We start from the raw sequence: 16,280 nt of genomic DNA, 5'->3' as shown, positions 1-16,280 counted from the left end.
CCTCCAGCCCCAGGGAGTCATACAGTGGTACAGGCAGAGACAGTAGAGGCTTGATTTAAATATAGTTCAACCATCTTTTTAAAAACTATGAATATTTTTATTTATCATGATCTACTTATAGAATACTGCTCATAAATAGCATATATACTGTTTATACATAAATATGTACTAAAAAATTCTGTGCCAGGCGGTGGTGGCACACACCTTTAATCCCAGCACTCAGGAGGCAGAGCCAGGAGGATCTCTGTGAGTTCGAGGCCAGCCTGGACTACAGAGCGAGGTCTAGGACAGGCACCAAAACTACACAGAGAAACTCTGTCTTGAAAAAAAAAAATCTGTGTACATACTTGTACTGATGGGATAAATTACCTTAGAAAATCTCTGAAGCTAGCCACAAAAGAGAGTCCTTGTTCTTCCATTGACTTCCCCAGTGTGCGGCAGGTGGACCTGATATTGTACAGGGAAACTGGGTTTAGATGTCCAAGCACGCGCAGCTGAGTCTGCAGCTGGTCATGTCAGTGTTCCACTTCCCTGCCGTCCCTCGGCACAGCAGAATGTTGTCCACCTGCCAAACTGGAAATGAAATGGGTCCGCCCCATCAGAAGCTACAGGCTCACATGGTACATGTGAATGAATGGCAGAGTCATGGAGAAAATCAAGCACAGAACGCTCTTCAGAACAAGATTTCATTTATTTGTTTTTTCTAACAGGATATACTCACTCATGCATTGTTTTTGGGTTTTTATTTGCAAAGTTTTTGTTTGTTTGTTTGTTTGTTTGTTTGTTTGTTTGTTTGAAACAGGGTTTCTCTGTCCTGGCCCTGGCTGTCCTGGAACTCACTCTGTAGCCCAGGCTGGCCTTGAACTCACAGAGAACTGCCTGTCTCTGCCTCCTGGGTGCTGGGATTAAAGATGTGTGCCGCCATCGCCCAGCACTAGTTTTAACAATTTTTCTAGGACATGCAAGACACTAGTAACAGGATTTTTCTATGGGAAATGAATAACAAGCCAGATGGGACACTGGGCAGATAGCTCAGTGACAGAGCCCTTGTACAAAATAATTAATAATAATAGGTGAATGTGATGTGTAATTTGAGAATACTTCTTATTTAAGCCAGTTTGATGGCATTCACTAAAATCCCAGCTACTAAGAACCTGAGGCAGGAGGATTGCTTGAGCCGGGGAGTTGGAGACCCCTTCTCAATAGAAGATAGTGAAGGCAGGAAAGATGAAAAGGAGGGATGCAGGAAATAAATCTGGGTGAAGGGAAAATATTCTTTTATTCATGCTCTTTTGAACTGCTTGTATTTTTCCCTTGGGCAAAGGTATTTCCATGATAAAATAGGAGATTAATTGTCCCACTGTTCTGAAAAGTCTCCACCCGTGGTGTGGTGTGCATTTAGCGCTACACAGCTACCCTCACTGTCTAGTCCCCAAGCGTTTTCATCATCCCCAAAAGAAACTGAACCATGAAGCAATCCCTCCTCAGCCACTGCTTCTCCTCCCCCACGTCCCCAGCCTCTGCCAGTCACCTACCAGCGTTCTAGCAATACAGCTTTGCCTGTTCTGGACATTTCACACAAATGGAGCCATCTGACACATGGCCTTTCTGGATTGACTTCTTGCACTTAGCGTAGTGTTTTCGAGATCCGTCCGTGTTGGAGTGTGAATCAGAATGTGCTTCCTCCGACGGCCGATACTCTTTTCTGAGGACACACCACATCCAGTTTATCTTTCCATCAGCCGATGACATTTATGCTGTTTATACCTTCTGCCTGGGGAGAGGTTGGTTGGACCAAGTGACCTGTGGTCCTCTTCAGGCTCTGAGTCTCCAGTTCCCTGTCGCAGGGGTGAAGCAGGCAACTTTTCCTATCTGGTCCATTAAGGGCAAAGGAAGAAGAAAGGGACAAGGTACTTGCTGGGACCCAAGTTGCATGTCAAGCACCCTGGCAAGAAGAGGCTCCCTAACGTTCCCAGAGAGCTTGCGTTTCTCATACAGGACAGAGAAGCCTCCTGCTAGGAAGGCCGGAAGGGAGGGCCTCAGGAAAGACCGTGGACCCAGTGTGGGGAGAGCCTACCACCAAGCCAGCCAGAGTGCTCTTCCTCTCTCACACATACACAGTCTAGCCATGATGTTATATTTTGCCCCCACATGCCCCACACTCCCCATCTGCCAACTCCTCCAGTCCACTTTGCCCATCATGCTGCCGACATGTAGGCCTCAGAGAGGCAAAGGCAGGCTCTGAGCCTTGCTTGGGAGTGAGCCGAGTACCCCAGTAGCTAGGGACTGCAGTACAGCTTTCCTCAGGAAACAGATGGACAGGAGGACCCCAACAACCCCGAGCCAGCGCTCTGAAGAACCGTGGGATGGGAGAGTGAGCCAAGCTGGGTGAATGAAGGCATCCGGCTCACTTCTGATCCCGCCTCAGCCGCTAGCAACCTCTGTGGGTCTGTTGCGCCCTGGGTGTAAAATGGAACCAAGCCTCCTTTCTTGCAGCAGGTACCCTACACCCTGCGGTACAGAGACCAGAGCTATGATGAGGACGTTCATACACACTCAGTTCCATTCGAAGATGAGAGGAAACATCTTTGAGCTGGGTCTGGACGGGTGGGGAGTATCCTCTGATAAGAGTGTCGGAAGACACAGAGAACAGGATGAACACAGGCCTGGAGGTCTGGCGAGGCCAATGATGCAGTTTGTAGTGACAAGTGTGTAGGGTTAAGTGAGGAGCCACAGATGTAGAGGTAGTGCCTCCCCCACTCAGGCGAAGGCTGCCCTGAGTCCCCACTCTCTGTCCCTAGGGCTTTCCCAGCCCTGCCTCTGGATTCTGCCCATATTTCTATAAGCTCAGCTCTTTCCACCATCCCCACAGATGGCTGCAGCCCAGCCCAGTCGATTGTGGACGGTTACTATGAGGACGCAGACAGCAGCTACCCCACGACGAGGGTGAATGGAGAGCTGAAGAACTCCTGTATGTACCAGGCAGCCGCTCACACAGCTGTCCCGAAGAGCTGGTCCTAGGCATGCACACACCCACAACCCCTTACCTGACTAGGTCCCAAAGCCCTCTTCTCAGTAGGTTTGGTGGGGAGACACGACACAATGACACCACTGGAATGGGAGTCACTTGAGGCTTTGCCTGACCTGGTTCTGGATGACTGATCTTAGGCAAATTCAGTTTCCTTATCTGTCCTGGGGATTTGGATGTTGAGGATGGCCTGAGACAATGGCTGTGGATGGTAATGAAGTCGGGGCGATAACAGAAGTTTACCAAGCACTTGCTGGCATAAGACGCTTAGCTGAACATTGTCCATGCCCCGGGGTCCAAGGCACCAGATGAAGTAGCGTCTGGTGTTCATCAGGACTGCATATCGGTGAGGAACCCCACGAAGTGAAATCACTAAGACCCCATCACAGAAGCAGGTCCAGAGCAAAGCTTTTGAGTAAGGCCTCTAGTCCATCCTTGTCCATCCTCTGCCTCCCATGGCTCGGGCCCAGAGCAGGCTGCCTGCCAGGGTTAGAAGGGGCCTGGGGGGAGGGGGGCACCGAGACTGAAGGGGTCCTTTCCCGTGACACCCCCAGACAATGACTCTGACGCCATGAGTAGCTCCTATGAATCGTACGACGACGAGGAGGAGGAAGAGAAGGGGCGGCGGCCCAGGCACCAGTGGCCCTCGGAGGAGGCCTCCATGCACCTGGTTAGGGATTGCAGGATATGTGCCTTCCTGCTCCGGAAAAAGCGCTTCGGGCAGTGGGCCAAGCAGCTGACGGTCATCAAGGAGGAGCAGCTACTGGTGAGTGCCTCCCTGGCGGCCTGTGGGCGTGCCTTTACGTGCCTGAGGGTGTGCGTGGTCTGTGTACATCGAGCTCCAGCATGTGCACGCACACACACACACACACACACACACACACACACACACACACACCCTTGAAAACCAGATGGAGGCTTACCTAGTTTTTCTTTCCAGAATTTTTCTTAATTACTTTAATACATTCATTGTCTTTATTACACCGGTTAATATATTTCATTCATAAACTAGGGGAAGGGCTGGGCACGTACGTAGCTCAGTGTCCAAGTACTTGCCTAGCATGCACAAGACCAGAATTCAGTCCCCGGTACCACAAAAGTTTAATAAATAAATAAAAACTCGCTAGGAAAAGATAAGAAAATGATTTACAAAGAAATGTCTGTTTATTACCCCAGCGCTTCGGAGGCTGGGGCGGGGGGGGGGGGGGGGCGGGTTTTCATGAGTTCAAGGCCAGCCAGGGCTACATAGCAAGGCCCTGGAATGAGACAGCAAAAGAATGAATGAATCTCATTGACTCAGAGCTGATTGGAGAGATGGCTCCGCAGTTATGAGCATGGACTGATCTTGCAGAGGACCTGGGATGGATTCCCAGCACCCACATGGTGGCTCACAGCCATCTGTAACTCTAGTTCCAGGGGATCTGATACCCTCTTCTGGCCTCCTCAGGCACTGCACAAATGGGGTGCACAGACACGCATGCAGGCAAAACACCTGGAAACATAAAATTAAAATAAGAATCGCTCCGTTTCCACTCTTGTCTTCACACATCTGTTTATAAAGCAATGCCCTCCAGCGCATACAACTATATAACTCATTCTCTTCAAGGAAGCTTTCCTTTTGGGGCACTGTGTCTTGTTACTGTTGTCCCTAAAGAAGATGCACTGCCAGGCGGTGGTGGCACACACTCTAATCCCAGCACTTGGATGGCAAAGGCAGGTGGGTCTCTGAGTCCATACAAAAAGAACTGGAAACACTCCCATCATGACCTTCGGACTGGCCCTGGACTGCTGTCAGTCTTCACTGCCCAGGGTGAGAAAAAGTTTCAAAGCCATGCATGTTGAGCATGGCTTGCAGACAGATTAAAACACTGAGAGAGAGAGACAGAGAGAGAGAGAGAGACAAAGAGAGAGAGAGACACACACAGAGAGAGAGAGAGAGAGAGAGAGAGAGAGAGAGAGAGAGAGAGAGAGAGAGAGAGAGAGAGAGAGAAACAGCTATTATCTTTTCCCACAGTTATGTTCATTTTCCTACTCTGGGTTTCTTTGTGCAGTCGTGGCTGTTCCGGAACTCACTCTGTAGCCCAGGCTGGCCTCGAACTCACAGAAATCTGCCTGCCTCTGCCTCCCGAGTGCTGGGATCAAAGGTGTGCACCACCACCCGGATATGTTTCCATTCATCCGCCGCCCCCCCCTTTCTCTACTGTGTTTGACTGCCAGGCCCCCCAGCCCCGAGGAGACAGAGTGAGCAGGGAAGGCAGCAGTCTCAGCCCAGCTCCAAAGGGAACGCTTTCATAATTCTCCAGTAGAGCCGGGCAGTGGAAGGGGATTAGCTGGAGTGGGATGAGAGGGTGACAGTGATCAAAAGCTATACATGTCTGGAAGCGTCAATCATAGCGAAACCTGTGATTAGGACGCGGAAAGCTTCAGAGAAGGGTAACACAGCTCAGTGGGTAAGGGGCACTTGTTACCAAGCCCGGTGACCTGAGCTCAGTACCCGGAACCCACATGGTAGAAGTTGAGAGCCACCTCTAGCAAGTCGTCTCTGGCTGCCACATATTTGCTATGGCATACATGTGCCCCCGCTCCCATAAATAAATAAATGAAAACAAGTTTAAAAAAGAAAAAAATCATAGTCTGACTTCTTTTATGACATAGTTGAAAGCTCTAAATGGAACACCAGCAAACAGAATCTAGATGCTTATAAAAAAACGCAGGACCGCTACCGGTTTATTCTGGTCACACAAGGGTGGCTTAACATTCAAATTGCTCCCCTCCACTTGCTTTGTGTGGGTGTAAACCAATGTGCGTGCTTAGGATTGTTAACAGCAGCGTAGGTTAGGGGTTATTTACAGGAGTGTAGATGCTTTACCAGTGTATACCCTGCTGAAGGAAATGTCTCTCCCTCCCCCAGAAACCATTGTCTACTTCCACATCCCCTTTTGTAGCGTTATTGTCAATCTCTGATGTGGAGGCTGAAGCTGGCCTCCCTATGAGAAAGCCCGCCTTCCCAAGGCCAGCAGTGCATACCTGCCAGGATTCACTCCTGATGTTCTGCCATGTAGCCTTTCAGCTGGCATCCTCCCAAGCCAACCTATTTGTTCTCTGGCTTCTTCAACCCACATGGCCTTCCTAGTATTGTGCTATAATCTGCCTTTTCCTCATGGACAGCTGTGTTGGAAGATTCCCAGAGACCCCCCGCTCCGGCTTCTCACTGTGAGGTATTATTGCTCACACTTGGGCCGAGTGGGGAATCGACTGTGTGCGAGGGTGTCTTCCCTCTCCCACCCTCTACTGCGGGAGGTTCTGACCCCCACCCCACACCCCCTCTCCTCATGCAGTGTTACAAAAGCTCCAAGGACCGGCAGCCACACCTGAGGCTGGCGCTAGATGCCTGCACCGTCGTCTACGTGCCCAAGGACGGCCGCCACAAGCGGCATGAGCTGCGCTTCTCCCAGGGGGCCACGGAGGTGTTGGTGCTGGCTCTGCAGAGCAGGGAGCAGGCTGAGGAGTGGCTGAAGGTACGCATGCCCAGGACACACCGGAGGCCGCCATCCTGCCCTCCCTCCCTCCTTCCCTCCCTCTCTTTCCCCAAGCTGGGGTTCTAACTTTGGAAGTACCAAGCCTTATCTAGGGGAGAAGGGATCCAGGGGGTCCCTGTGCATGACTAAGACTCACATCGAATGGGCCTTGGATATTCACAACAAACATACCTCATCCAGGAGGTCTATAATCCTCCCGTTATTGAACTTTCCTATTCAGCAGCCTACTGTTTGCCCACCTTACACTCCTGGAATGGTGTGTATCGATGCCTTTGAAAGCTGGTTTTATTATTAGGCCAGCCAGCCCTTCTAATTTAAAAATAGGGGAGGAGGAAATCCCTTTCTTGTTTTGAGATGAGAATGTGCATTGTGGTAATAGCCACTGGAGTCCAGCATCTTTACGATGTCACAGATCCATGAAGCTACCGTGTATTAATTACATTGTACCATGAAGTGGGCCAAAGCCTCGTGTATATGACCATTAGGGCTGTTATGACTTACATTCAGAGGTGGGTAAACTGAGGCACAGAGAACTTAATGTGATTGCCAAGTGTCGCAGACAGCATCAAGTGATGGGGATCAAGATGTGAGGCTAAGTAGATCTACTCCACAGTAGGCTTGGTGGCATAGTAATGATAAGGGAAGACTTTGGTGGTCCATGGGTTTGAGTCCAAGTTCCAGAAACGAACAACATTCCCTAGCTGTGAGATCTTTCTACAAATGACATTGCTTTCCTGTGCCTCAGTTTCCCCGTCTCTTAAATGATTCTTTGAAGGATTTGACAAGAGTTGGCCCAGTGCCTGCTAGACAAGCAAGTGAACAGCAGTGTTGGTTAGCTTCTGTTGGTGGTAATCAAGGCACTGCCCCGCCCCCAGCCCTCTCCAGCAGACCCTCCACCCCGCTACCCCACTGGACACCCCGCTCTCCTCTCTTCCCTTCCTGTCGGAACAATGAAACCAAGCTCCCGTCCCCCTTCCTTTCGGTGATAACCAGATCTCCCCGGGATGTTTGGTATTCCCATCCCTACCTGTGGGTCCAGAAGGGAAGGAAGGGAGCGAACTTGCCTTCAGGAGCCTCAAGCTTCGTTTGAGTCGGAAGTAGGAGTCTTGGGCCCAGAGTTCAAAGGGATCTGCCTGGCCATTCCGGTCCTCTGTAGCCTAGTCCAAGGCTTATCTAGCAGGCAGCCATGCGCCTATTTGGGGGGTCTGGCTCTGCTGCCTCCTACCAGAGCCTTTTCCTCCCGGAATCACATCCTCCTCACCTGAAACTTGAGGATCACAGACTGCTGTGGGGATGAATGCTGCTGTCTGGGTGAGCATCAGATGGTGCCTTAGCCCTGGCTGTCCTGGAACTCACTCTGTAGCCCAGGCTGTCCTAGAACTCACTCTGTAGACCAGGCTGGCCTCAAACTCACAGAGATCCACCTGCCTCCGCCTGAGTGCTGGGATTAAAGGCGTGTGCCGCCACCACCGCCGCCGCCTGGCTTAGATGGTGACTTTTTCAATGTTATCACCTGCATGCTTGTGCCTGAGTCAATGAAAGGATGTCCCTGACATCAAGGTGATGACGCTCACCACCTGCCAGCTGTGATAAAAGGCCTAGCTGTCACGTCCACGGGCTCCCTCGCCACTGTGACTCTTCAAGAGTCACATCTCCCTTATCTGTGACCTCACTCTCCTCAGACAGCAGAGAACAGCGTTCTTATAGTGTGGATGTGTGTAGCCAGCCCTTTCGGACAGGCTCTGACAAGTCCGCGTTTGTGCAGATTGGCCATTTCAGCCCCACTCTGCCTCCTGGTGGCCCTACTCCATCTTCGCAACCGTCTTGATCCCACAAATACCAGCCATGCTTCTGTCCCCAGAGCTCTTCCCGGGTGGGCACCTATTCCCAGCCCTCTGTTCTCTCCACAGGTTATCCGAGAGGTCAGCCGGCTTGGCGCCGAGGGCTTGGAGGTCCCCAGATCCCCAGTCTTTCTGTGTAAGCTGGATCAGGACAAGGTATGTCCGTCTCCCGTTGTCTCCTCTGGGTAAGGTAGTAGGCACTAAGCACAGGCCACAGACTCACAGCCTGGTGGTGAAGACACACACACACACACACACACACACACACACACACACACCCTGTGGCACCATATAAGCTAAGCCGCAAAGCGGCAGGTGCTCGGTGGTCAGCTTGGTGTCTGGGACAACCCTGACATGAACAGCTAAAGGAGAAAAAATTTGGTTTGGTTCGGCCCCCAGTCTGCTGGCCACATACTCGGATGAGGCTGAGCATTGTCAGGGTGCTGGGTTGCAATAACGGGAACAGGTAGGAAACGTAGGCAGGGCCACCCAGTTCACCTCCTCACAGACAGAAAGCACACAGGGAGGCAGGAAGGGACCGAGTGTCTATCTTCTCAGGACATGCCCTCCAGTGACTTCGGGCCTAACGAGCCCCACTGCCTCCCATCCGTTTGGGATCGTTCCATTTAACCACGAGGAAATCCACCGAAGGAAGAGAGCCCTTAGGATCCAGCCACTTCTCACAAGTCCCACTTCTGGAGTGCTTGTGTTGGAGACAGATTTTCAGAAGCGCACGCTGTAACCAAGTCCGACAGTAAATAAGGCATGGAGCCGGTATTTGAGCCCACACAGGCTGGCTTGAAGCCCACTCAGGACTCTGCTGCTGCAACAGAGCACCCCGACAACCACTGGCCAAATCCTGTAGAGAGGCTCCACCCATACCAGTCCCTATGCAGAAACCAGTACGACCCCTGACCCCACTACGCCTACAGCCCAATGGTCAGGCAGGCGTGAGTCAAAACAATCAGACTGTTTTATAATTGCTACTCTGGGTACAAGCTCAAAGAGACGGTGCCAGGTTTCTGATGAGTGTCCGGGAGGCATGCTCCTGTCTCAGAGCTTCGAGAATATTCCTGAGGAAGTGATGCTTCAGACAAGGGTGAAAAGGTCAAAAAAAATAATAATAATAAAAAGGTGCTCTAAGCACCAGGAATGGGCAGTAGAGCAGAGAAAATGGGGGACTGAAAGTGGCCTGTGTGGCACTGTCTAGAGATGGGGAGCTGTGAGAGGCTAGTCCTGGACAGGGACAGGGAAACGGAACTGGGAGCTTAGGATGGCTGGAGTATTCGGGGAACATGGATGCCTGTGAAGGGAAGGAGGAGCCCAGCCCTGCCCACACTTAGCTTTTGCCAGTAGTAAGGCCATAGGAAAGCAGCCCTGGAAGAAGGGTGTGAATGTGCGGATGCACACTACGGTACAGCCTCTGGTGCAGTTCAAAGGCTCGACAGAGCAGCTGTAGGGCAGGCTGTGCCATGGAGTTCTCTGCCATGGTTAAGTGTACAGAGAGAGCGTAGCTGATGTACTTATGATGGTCTTTTGGGTGGAAGAAGAGCTGGGATGTTGTGTTGGTGGGGTCTCTTTCCATGGGATCATGAGACTGAAGAGGCATCGCTGAACTCGTTACCAAGTGCTCACGGCCTTCCTCTGTGTTTGTTCCCGTCTTGATGGAAAAGTTGCTATATACATGCTGTTGCAGGACAAACAGGGCTATGCCTTCAGTTTCAAAACCTACAGACAAGATTCTTCAAATGTTTAGACCGCTCATCCCCTTCCTGATAGGTGCCTCCCCATTCCCACAGCTAATAAGGAATAGCAGCATTATAATTTCTTCCATAATTTCGGCCCTGCCTCCTTTGGAGCGTATGAATTTATCAATGAATCAATGAAGGTACGATTGTTTCACAGTTGGTATAATTAGTAAAAACAATAGATGGCGATCAAGGGGGTGTGTGTGTGTGTGTGTGTGTGTGTGTGTGTGTGTGTTCCTTCATCCTCTCATTCAAGGTAGAATTTTAGCGGGTGTCTACTGATCATCAGGTCTTATCATGACTCCTTTGAAAACATGTTTTAGCATCCCCCTATGCCTGAATGCTGTCACCTTGGTTCATCCCTTTCTGGAACTTCATCCTGATCAGCTTGCCCGGGGGCTCTTTAGCATCCAGGGTCACCCCCTCTTGTCCACCCCTACAGTGCTACTGGATTACATTCACACCCTCCTTAAATGCTTGCCCTGCTCCCTATCACTCGCCATACAGTGCATATTCCAGGACATAATTAATGGCCCCACTCTCCCAGGAGAGTGTAACCTGAAGGCGTGACCATGTGTCAGTCACTGCTACCTCCCTGATCATATTGGTGTGGTATCAGGTACCTGAAAGCTGTTGCTTGGAGGACTGGAAGAAGACTGGGTGAAGGAGGCAGTCCTTCTGAGAGTCCCGCTGACGTGAGGCTGTCTATGTCCTTCCCCAGAGATCGTCCCAGGAGAAACAGAACTCAGACTCTGACAGCCTGGGCGTGAACGACAACAGCTCCACCCTCGGCCGCCGAGAAGCCTGTGAACATGGTAGGAGCTTCCACTAGTCAGAGACGGGAGGGACTTTGCCACAGGCACACCGTGGTAGAGCCTGGGGACCTGAGCAAGGCCACCGGGCCTTTTGTATCCGGAATTACAGGCTGGTCCCTGTGCGCGGGTTGCAGGGGCTGCTGGGAAGGCCAGAGATGGGTGGGACCATGGCCTCCTTCCCTATCCCCTGTGATCCACTCCTGTACCACCAGGCAAAGGGAAGAAGAATAGCCTCGCTGAGCTAAAGGGCTCCATGAGCAGGGCTGCGGGCCGAAAGATCACGCGCATCATCAGTTTCTCCAAGAAGAAGGCGCTGGCCGAGGACCTGCAGACGTTTCCCAGTGAGAATGAGGTTCCATGCTGTGGTAAGTCCTGACTCAGAGTCCTGGTTCCTCTGTCTCAAAAACAAACACAAACAACAAAAGTAGATAGGTTTCATTTATATGTATATAATGCATATGTATGTGGAGCTTATATCCTGGCCTTTATAAGCTATAGAAAAAAAAAATAAACTACCCAAAAATATGGCTGCTGCCCTTACGGAGTTGGAAGCATTTTAACTCAGTATGGGGAAACTCTTTATAGAGACTGGAGTTGCTTTCCAGCAGGGTCAGGCACCTTGAAGGGCAGTGGATTCTGGTTTATATACATATAAATGTAACTGTATGTAGATTACAGCCTAGTCTGATAAGGAAATTGGGATTAAAAAAATATTAAGTACTTTTCAAGATAAATACATGTTAGTAAAAAGCGTCTGGCGGAGAAGGCATCACTTTTTTCCTACAAGTACTGTGGTCCGTGTACTATAATCCAGTAGATAATCACCTGTTTTAAAGGAGATGGAGTGTGTCTCAATGACAGAACATTTGCCAAGCTGTGTGAGGTCCCAGGTTCCATATCCAACATATCAAAAAAATAAAATCATCTATTTCGGATATGCAGAAATATATTAGTTTACATGGCGGTGGTGGCACACGCCTTTAATCTCAGCACTTGGGAGGCAGAGGCAGGCAGATCTCTGAGTTTAAGGCCAGCCTGGTCTACAGGGCGAGTTCCCGGTACAGCAAGAACTACACAGAGAAACTCTGCCTCGAAAAACAAAATTAATTAATTATTAATAAAAGGTGTGATTATAAAGAAATATTTTATGACCATTGAATCATAGAATGCTGTGGTAAAGAAAAAATACATAATAAATAAAAATCTAAAATGCTCAGAGGAGATTCTCACTCCATCTGTGGTCAGTTGCACAGCCAAGCGGTCTGCTTAGGTTTATAAATCCTTACCATGGCTAGACGGTGGCGTTTCTCCATGCTGCCGCTAGGTGCCAGCATTGGCCATCATTTTCTGTCCTTCGGTAACAAAGTCAGCGTCGTTAATGGGGAATGGAAACGGCAGGTGTAGCTTTTGTACATCTTCTGTAGTATTCTCGCCGGCCATTTCCATCCCACTTGGTGTGGTCCCCGGGCTGTAAGAGGATGCGTGAATGGCATTGTCAGTGAGCACTCACAGTCGGGCAGCTGAGACTCAAAGAAGAGGATGCCCAAGGTGCCGGGCCTTCCTTCCTGCCCGCTAGATCCCAAGGCTTGTGTGGATATCCCTCAGAGCCTTTGCCCCGAGGAGCTCTAAAGAGGTCATCCCGCTGCCTCTTTGTTCCAGGCTACCTCAATGTGCTGGTAAACCAAGGCTGGAAGGAACGGTGGTGCCGCCTCAAGTGCAACACTCTGTATTTCCACAAAGACCGCACAGACCTGCACACCCACGTGAACGCCATTGCCCTCGGGGGCTGTGAGGTAGCCCCAGGCTTCGGGCCCAGGCACCCGTTTGCTTTCAGGATCCTGCGCAATCGGCAGGAGGTGGCCATCCTGGAGGTGAGAGGAGAGAGTCCAGGTAGCCCGGGGGTGGGGGGGGGTGGTCTTGTTGCTACCCTACCTTAGGAACTTTGGAGGAAGAACCCAAGGTGCTTGTCAGGGTAACACAGGGGACACCAGGTATGCTGGGATTCCAGATAAACAAGGAATCATGTTTTTAATATGAAAGTATCCCAGACAATTTGGAGACACACCTGCCCTGAAGTTATGTGTTGTTTATCTAAAGTTCAAACCTAACAGAGCACTCTGTGTTTTTATACCCTAATTCTGGCCGCCCTCATTCTAGAACCCAGGTTTGCTTATTTGCCCTGACCTTAAAGGTCCAGGTCCAACAGGCATCTCCTGTGGTCTGACTGGGATCTGATTCTGGAGTTCTCTCTCAGACCTTCCCAGCAGGAACCATCGACCTCAGAAAACCACGGCCCTCCAGGTTGCCTGTCCCTCCCGCTGAGCAACTCTTGTCTCTACAAAGAGTTTCCCCACTTTGAGTTAAAATCCTTCCAGCTCCCTACTGGCAGGGCCACGGCCATATTTTCGTACAATATTTACTTTTCTAGATCCCTGCAGCAGCAGCGTCCAGCACACACCCTGAGCTCAGCAAGCTCATGTTGAACAACGCGTGAGTGGCGCCCGCTCCCGGCCCTTCCTACCTGCGGGCACCGCCCTCCTCTGGGAGGGTGTCCAGAGCACACAGACAACCCTCCATGTGACAGCCCTTTGGGCGTCTAGAACTCAGAATGTTGACACAGGAAGAAAATTCAAATGTCCACCTCCTCGCGTTATAGACAAACAGAGGCCAGGGCAGCCATGTGCTTTTTTCAAGGCTCCAGAGTGCTGGGAACCTCTCCATCTGCCTCTGTTTCTCAGTTTCAACTATTACCTCTGCATCTTCCTGTTGAATCTCTTATTTTCCTTAATGCACACAGTTTCCAGGGTTTTTTTTTCCCCCTTTAAAATTTAAGTTTGCCACTACTAGCTAACTGATTTTGTGATAATGTTCTTTAAATCAGAATTAAGGATATGTTTAACTAGCCAGCAGTTTGTTCTGGGGAATTTTCCTATAAGTAGTACTATAATGCTTTGGGAACTACAGTTTAAAAAAAATTGAGATATATGAGCAATTTCCTATTTAGAGAATTAATTATAAGTATGGAGGCTTGGAGGGATGGCTCAGAGTTAAAAGCATGTTTGCTTAGACGGAGAACCCTGTCGTGATTCCCAGCACCCACAAGGTGATTCACAACCATCTTTAACTCCAGTTCCAGGGGATTAGATGCCCTCTTCTGGCTTCTGCAGACACCAGGCATTAATGCAGCACACAGACATACATGCAGGCAAAACAATCAGTCATATACTCAACATAAAAATAACTTGAAAACAATGTTATGCTTTCAGGCTGGGGGTGTGGCTCACTAGTAAAGCCAGGCCTTAAATGCACAAGGCGCCTTGGGTTTGATCCCAGTGTGGAAGAAAAAGAGGGAAGGAAGAAGTTTTGAGAACACCTAAATGCTGTTTTTACCCAAATGGTCAGATGTAAAAGACCAGAGGGTGGAGCATAGGGCTGTGCCATCTTACAAAAGTAATCCTGGAGGACTCAATGGAGGAAGCAGTTTTTTGAGCAGATACTGGAGAGAATTCAGGAGCCTTAGGTTTCTGCATGTGCGTCTAGTCTTAATTCTTCCTCCATCACTAAGTACTGAGTACTTAGAGACATTTTTGGGTTTCTCTGACGTGAGCCAGAAGGCTTCACGGTGTGAAAGTGAACTCCACTGTGCCTCCTCTCCCCAGGCAAGCTGTTCAGAGGACATGGGCCGCTGGCTTGGGCTGCTGCTGGTGGAGATGGGCTCCACAGTCACCCCGGAGGCCCTGCACTATGACTATGTGGACGTGGAGACCCTAACCAGCATTGTCAGTGCTGGACGCAACTCCTTCCTGTAAGGGTGTTTCCGTGGTCCACTTCCGCCGGGGCGTGGGGGGCGGGGTGGGGTAGGGTGGGGAGGGTGAGTCCTGCCTCCATTTCCAGGCTCTGCTGCGCAGTCTTGAGCACCGGGTGGAGGGGAGGGGCAAGCTCAGGAAGACTGCTTCCTTGGGAAGGATGGCATGCTCTTCACCAGTGTGGGGGGAAGCATGACCTGCTGCTTGCCATCCTGAGGTCTGTCTTCTGACTTGCAAAGGGTGATGGGAATGAGCCACCTGTTGTCAAGGTTGCGAGACTCACACAAGCCTATACAGTTCTCACAAGCACATGACCTTTCTATATACATAAAAACTGATGCCAGGGCTGGAGAGGTGGCTCAGTGGTAAGAGCACGAGCCCCGGGTTCAATTCCCAGTACCCACATGGCAGCTCACACCTGCCTGTAACTCCAGTTCTAGGGGATCTGACACCCTCACACAGACATGCATGCGGGCAGCAGTGCACATAAAAATAAATAAAATGAGTGAAAATTTAAAAAAAAAATGCTGCCAACATCAAATGAGAGAAGACGGGAAGGCAACGTAAGCCACGAGGTGTCACCAATATCATTGTACCTTTCATGTTCTAGGTATGCACGATCCTGCCAGGATCAGTGGCCGGAGCCCCGTGTCTACGATGAGGTTCCTTATGAGAAGGTGCAGGTACGGTCTGTTCACACTGTTTAGTAACATGCCGAAGGCGGTCCTCCATGTCTTCACTCAACCTGTCTGCTCTCAGCGGCATGCCCCGTGCCTTCTCCTGGGGAAGGACCAGAAGCCAGGTCCATTGCAACCAGATACGAGCAGGTGGCCTTGCATCTAGAGGAGAGGGAATAAAGCTGCTGAGGGCACGGCACGTCTGTGAGCCAGGACCCTGCCTGGACTAGACGATACTCTGAGTTCTCACTTCCATGATCCCCCTTTCCTAGAAACATCCCCAGCCTGCCCCCTTTGGTTGCCAAGGTCTTTCTTGAATGCAACTTGAAGGTTTTGCTCAGTTGCAGAGACAATAGTAGCTGAGTGGCTTAGCACTTCAGATAGAGCCGGGCAGTGGTGGCACCTGCCTTTAATCCCAGCACTTGAGAGGCAGAGGCAGGCGGATCTCTGAGTTCGAGGCCAGCCTAGTCTACAGAGTGAGTTCCAGGACAGCCAGAGTTACACAGGGAGACCCTGTCTCAAAAAAAAACAAACAAAACCAAAAACTGGCATTTCAGATTTGAAGACTAGAGTTAGAAGGACCGCAGCTTTTCAGACCCCCTGCTTCCCACTTCCCACCTCCACGTGGGTGTGTGGGTCCTTCTCAGGAGTGTTTGGAGAACAAAATGAAATGACTCATGTTAGAAAGAAAGAAAGATATTAGCACAGTGTCCAGGTGGTGGGACGTTCTGTTCAGAGAAATTACAGTAAGTAATAACCTAGTAAGACGATTAAATGACAGTGATGTATCACACCAGACCTCCAAGACCTTGACTGGATTTGCAGC

General features: G+C 50.3%; 1 protein-coding gene and 1 long non-coding RNA gene across 7 annotated transcripts in view; one reads left to right on the top strand and one right to left on the bottom strand.

Moving 5' to 3' along the window:
• Window positions 1–16,280, top strand: part of Afap1l1 (actin filament associated protein 1 like 1) — a 58,620-nt gene that overhangs the window by 31,923 nt on the left and 10,417 nt on the right. For all 6 annotated transcript variants that reach the window (XM_006985154.4, XM_076555339.1, XM_076555338.1 and 3 more), the window contains exons 6-14: window positions 2,873–2,971; window positions 3,583–3,794; window positions 6,367–6,546; window positions 8,478–8,564; window positions 10,878–10,971; window positions 11,184–11,336; window positions 12,631–12,842; window positions 14,631–14,776; window positions 15,388–15,460. In XM_006985154.4, the coding sequence (XP_006985216.1) occupies window positions 2,873–2,971; window positions 3,583–3,794; window positions 6,367–6,546; window positions 8,478–8,564; window positions 10,878–10,971; window positions 11,184–11,336; window positions 12,631–12,842; window positions 14,631–14,776; window positions 15,388–15,460 (1,256 nt within the window). The remainder of the gene's footprint in view (window positions 1–2,872; window positions 2,972–3,582; window positions 3,795–6,366; window positions 6,547–8,477; window positions 8,565–10,877; window positions 10,972–11,183; window positions 11,337–12,630; window positions 12,843–14,630; window positions 14,777–15,387; window positions 15,461–16,280) is intronic.
• Window positions 8,558–15,514, bottom strand: LOC121823884 (uncharacterized). The gene is made up of 4 exons (XR_006065522.2): window positions 15,374–15,514; window positions 12,258–12,439; window positions 10,780–11,369; window positions 8,558–10,136 (listed from the first exon to the last, which is right to left on the bottom strand). It is a non-coding gene; the product is annotated as an uncharacterized LOC121823884 (long non-coding RNA).

This window comes from Peromyscus maniculatus, chromosome 19, assembly GCF_049852395.1.
Source record: "Peromyscus maniculatus bairdii isolate BWxNUB_F1_BW_parent chromosome 19, HU_Pman_BW_mat_3.1, whole genome shotgun sequence".
Taxonomy (NCBI): domain Eukaryota; kingdom Metazoa; phylum Chordata; class Mammalia; order Rodentia; family Cricetidae; genus Peromyscus; species Peromyscus maniculatus.
Note: the sequence above shows the minus strand (reverse complement) of the source record. Positions and strands in the feature narration are given on the sequence as shown.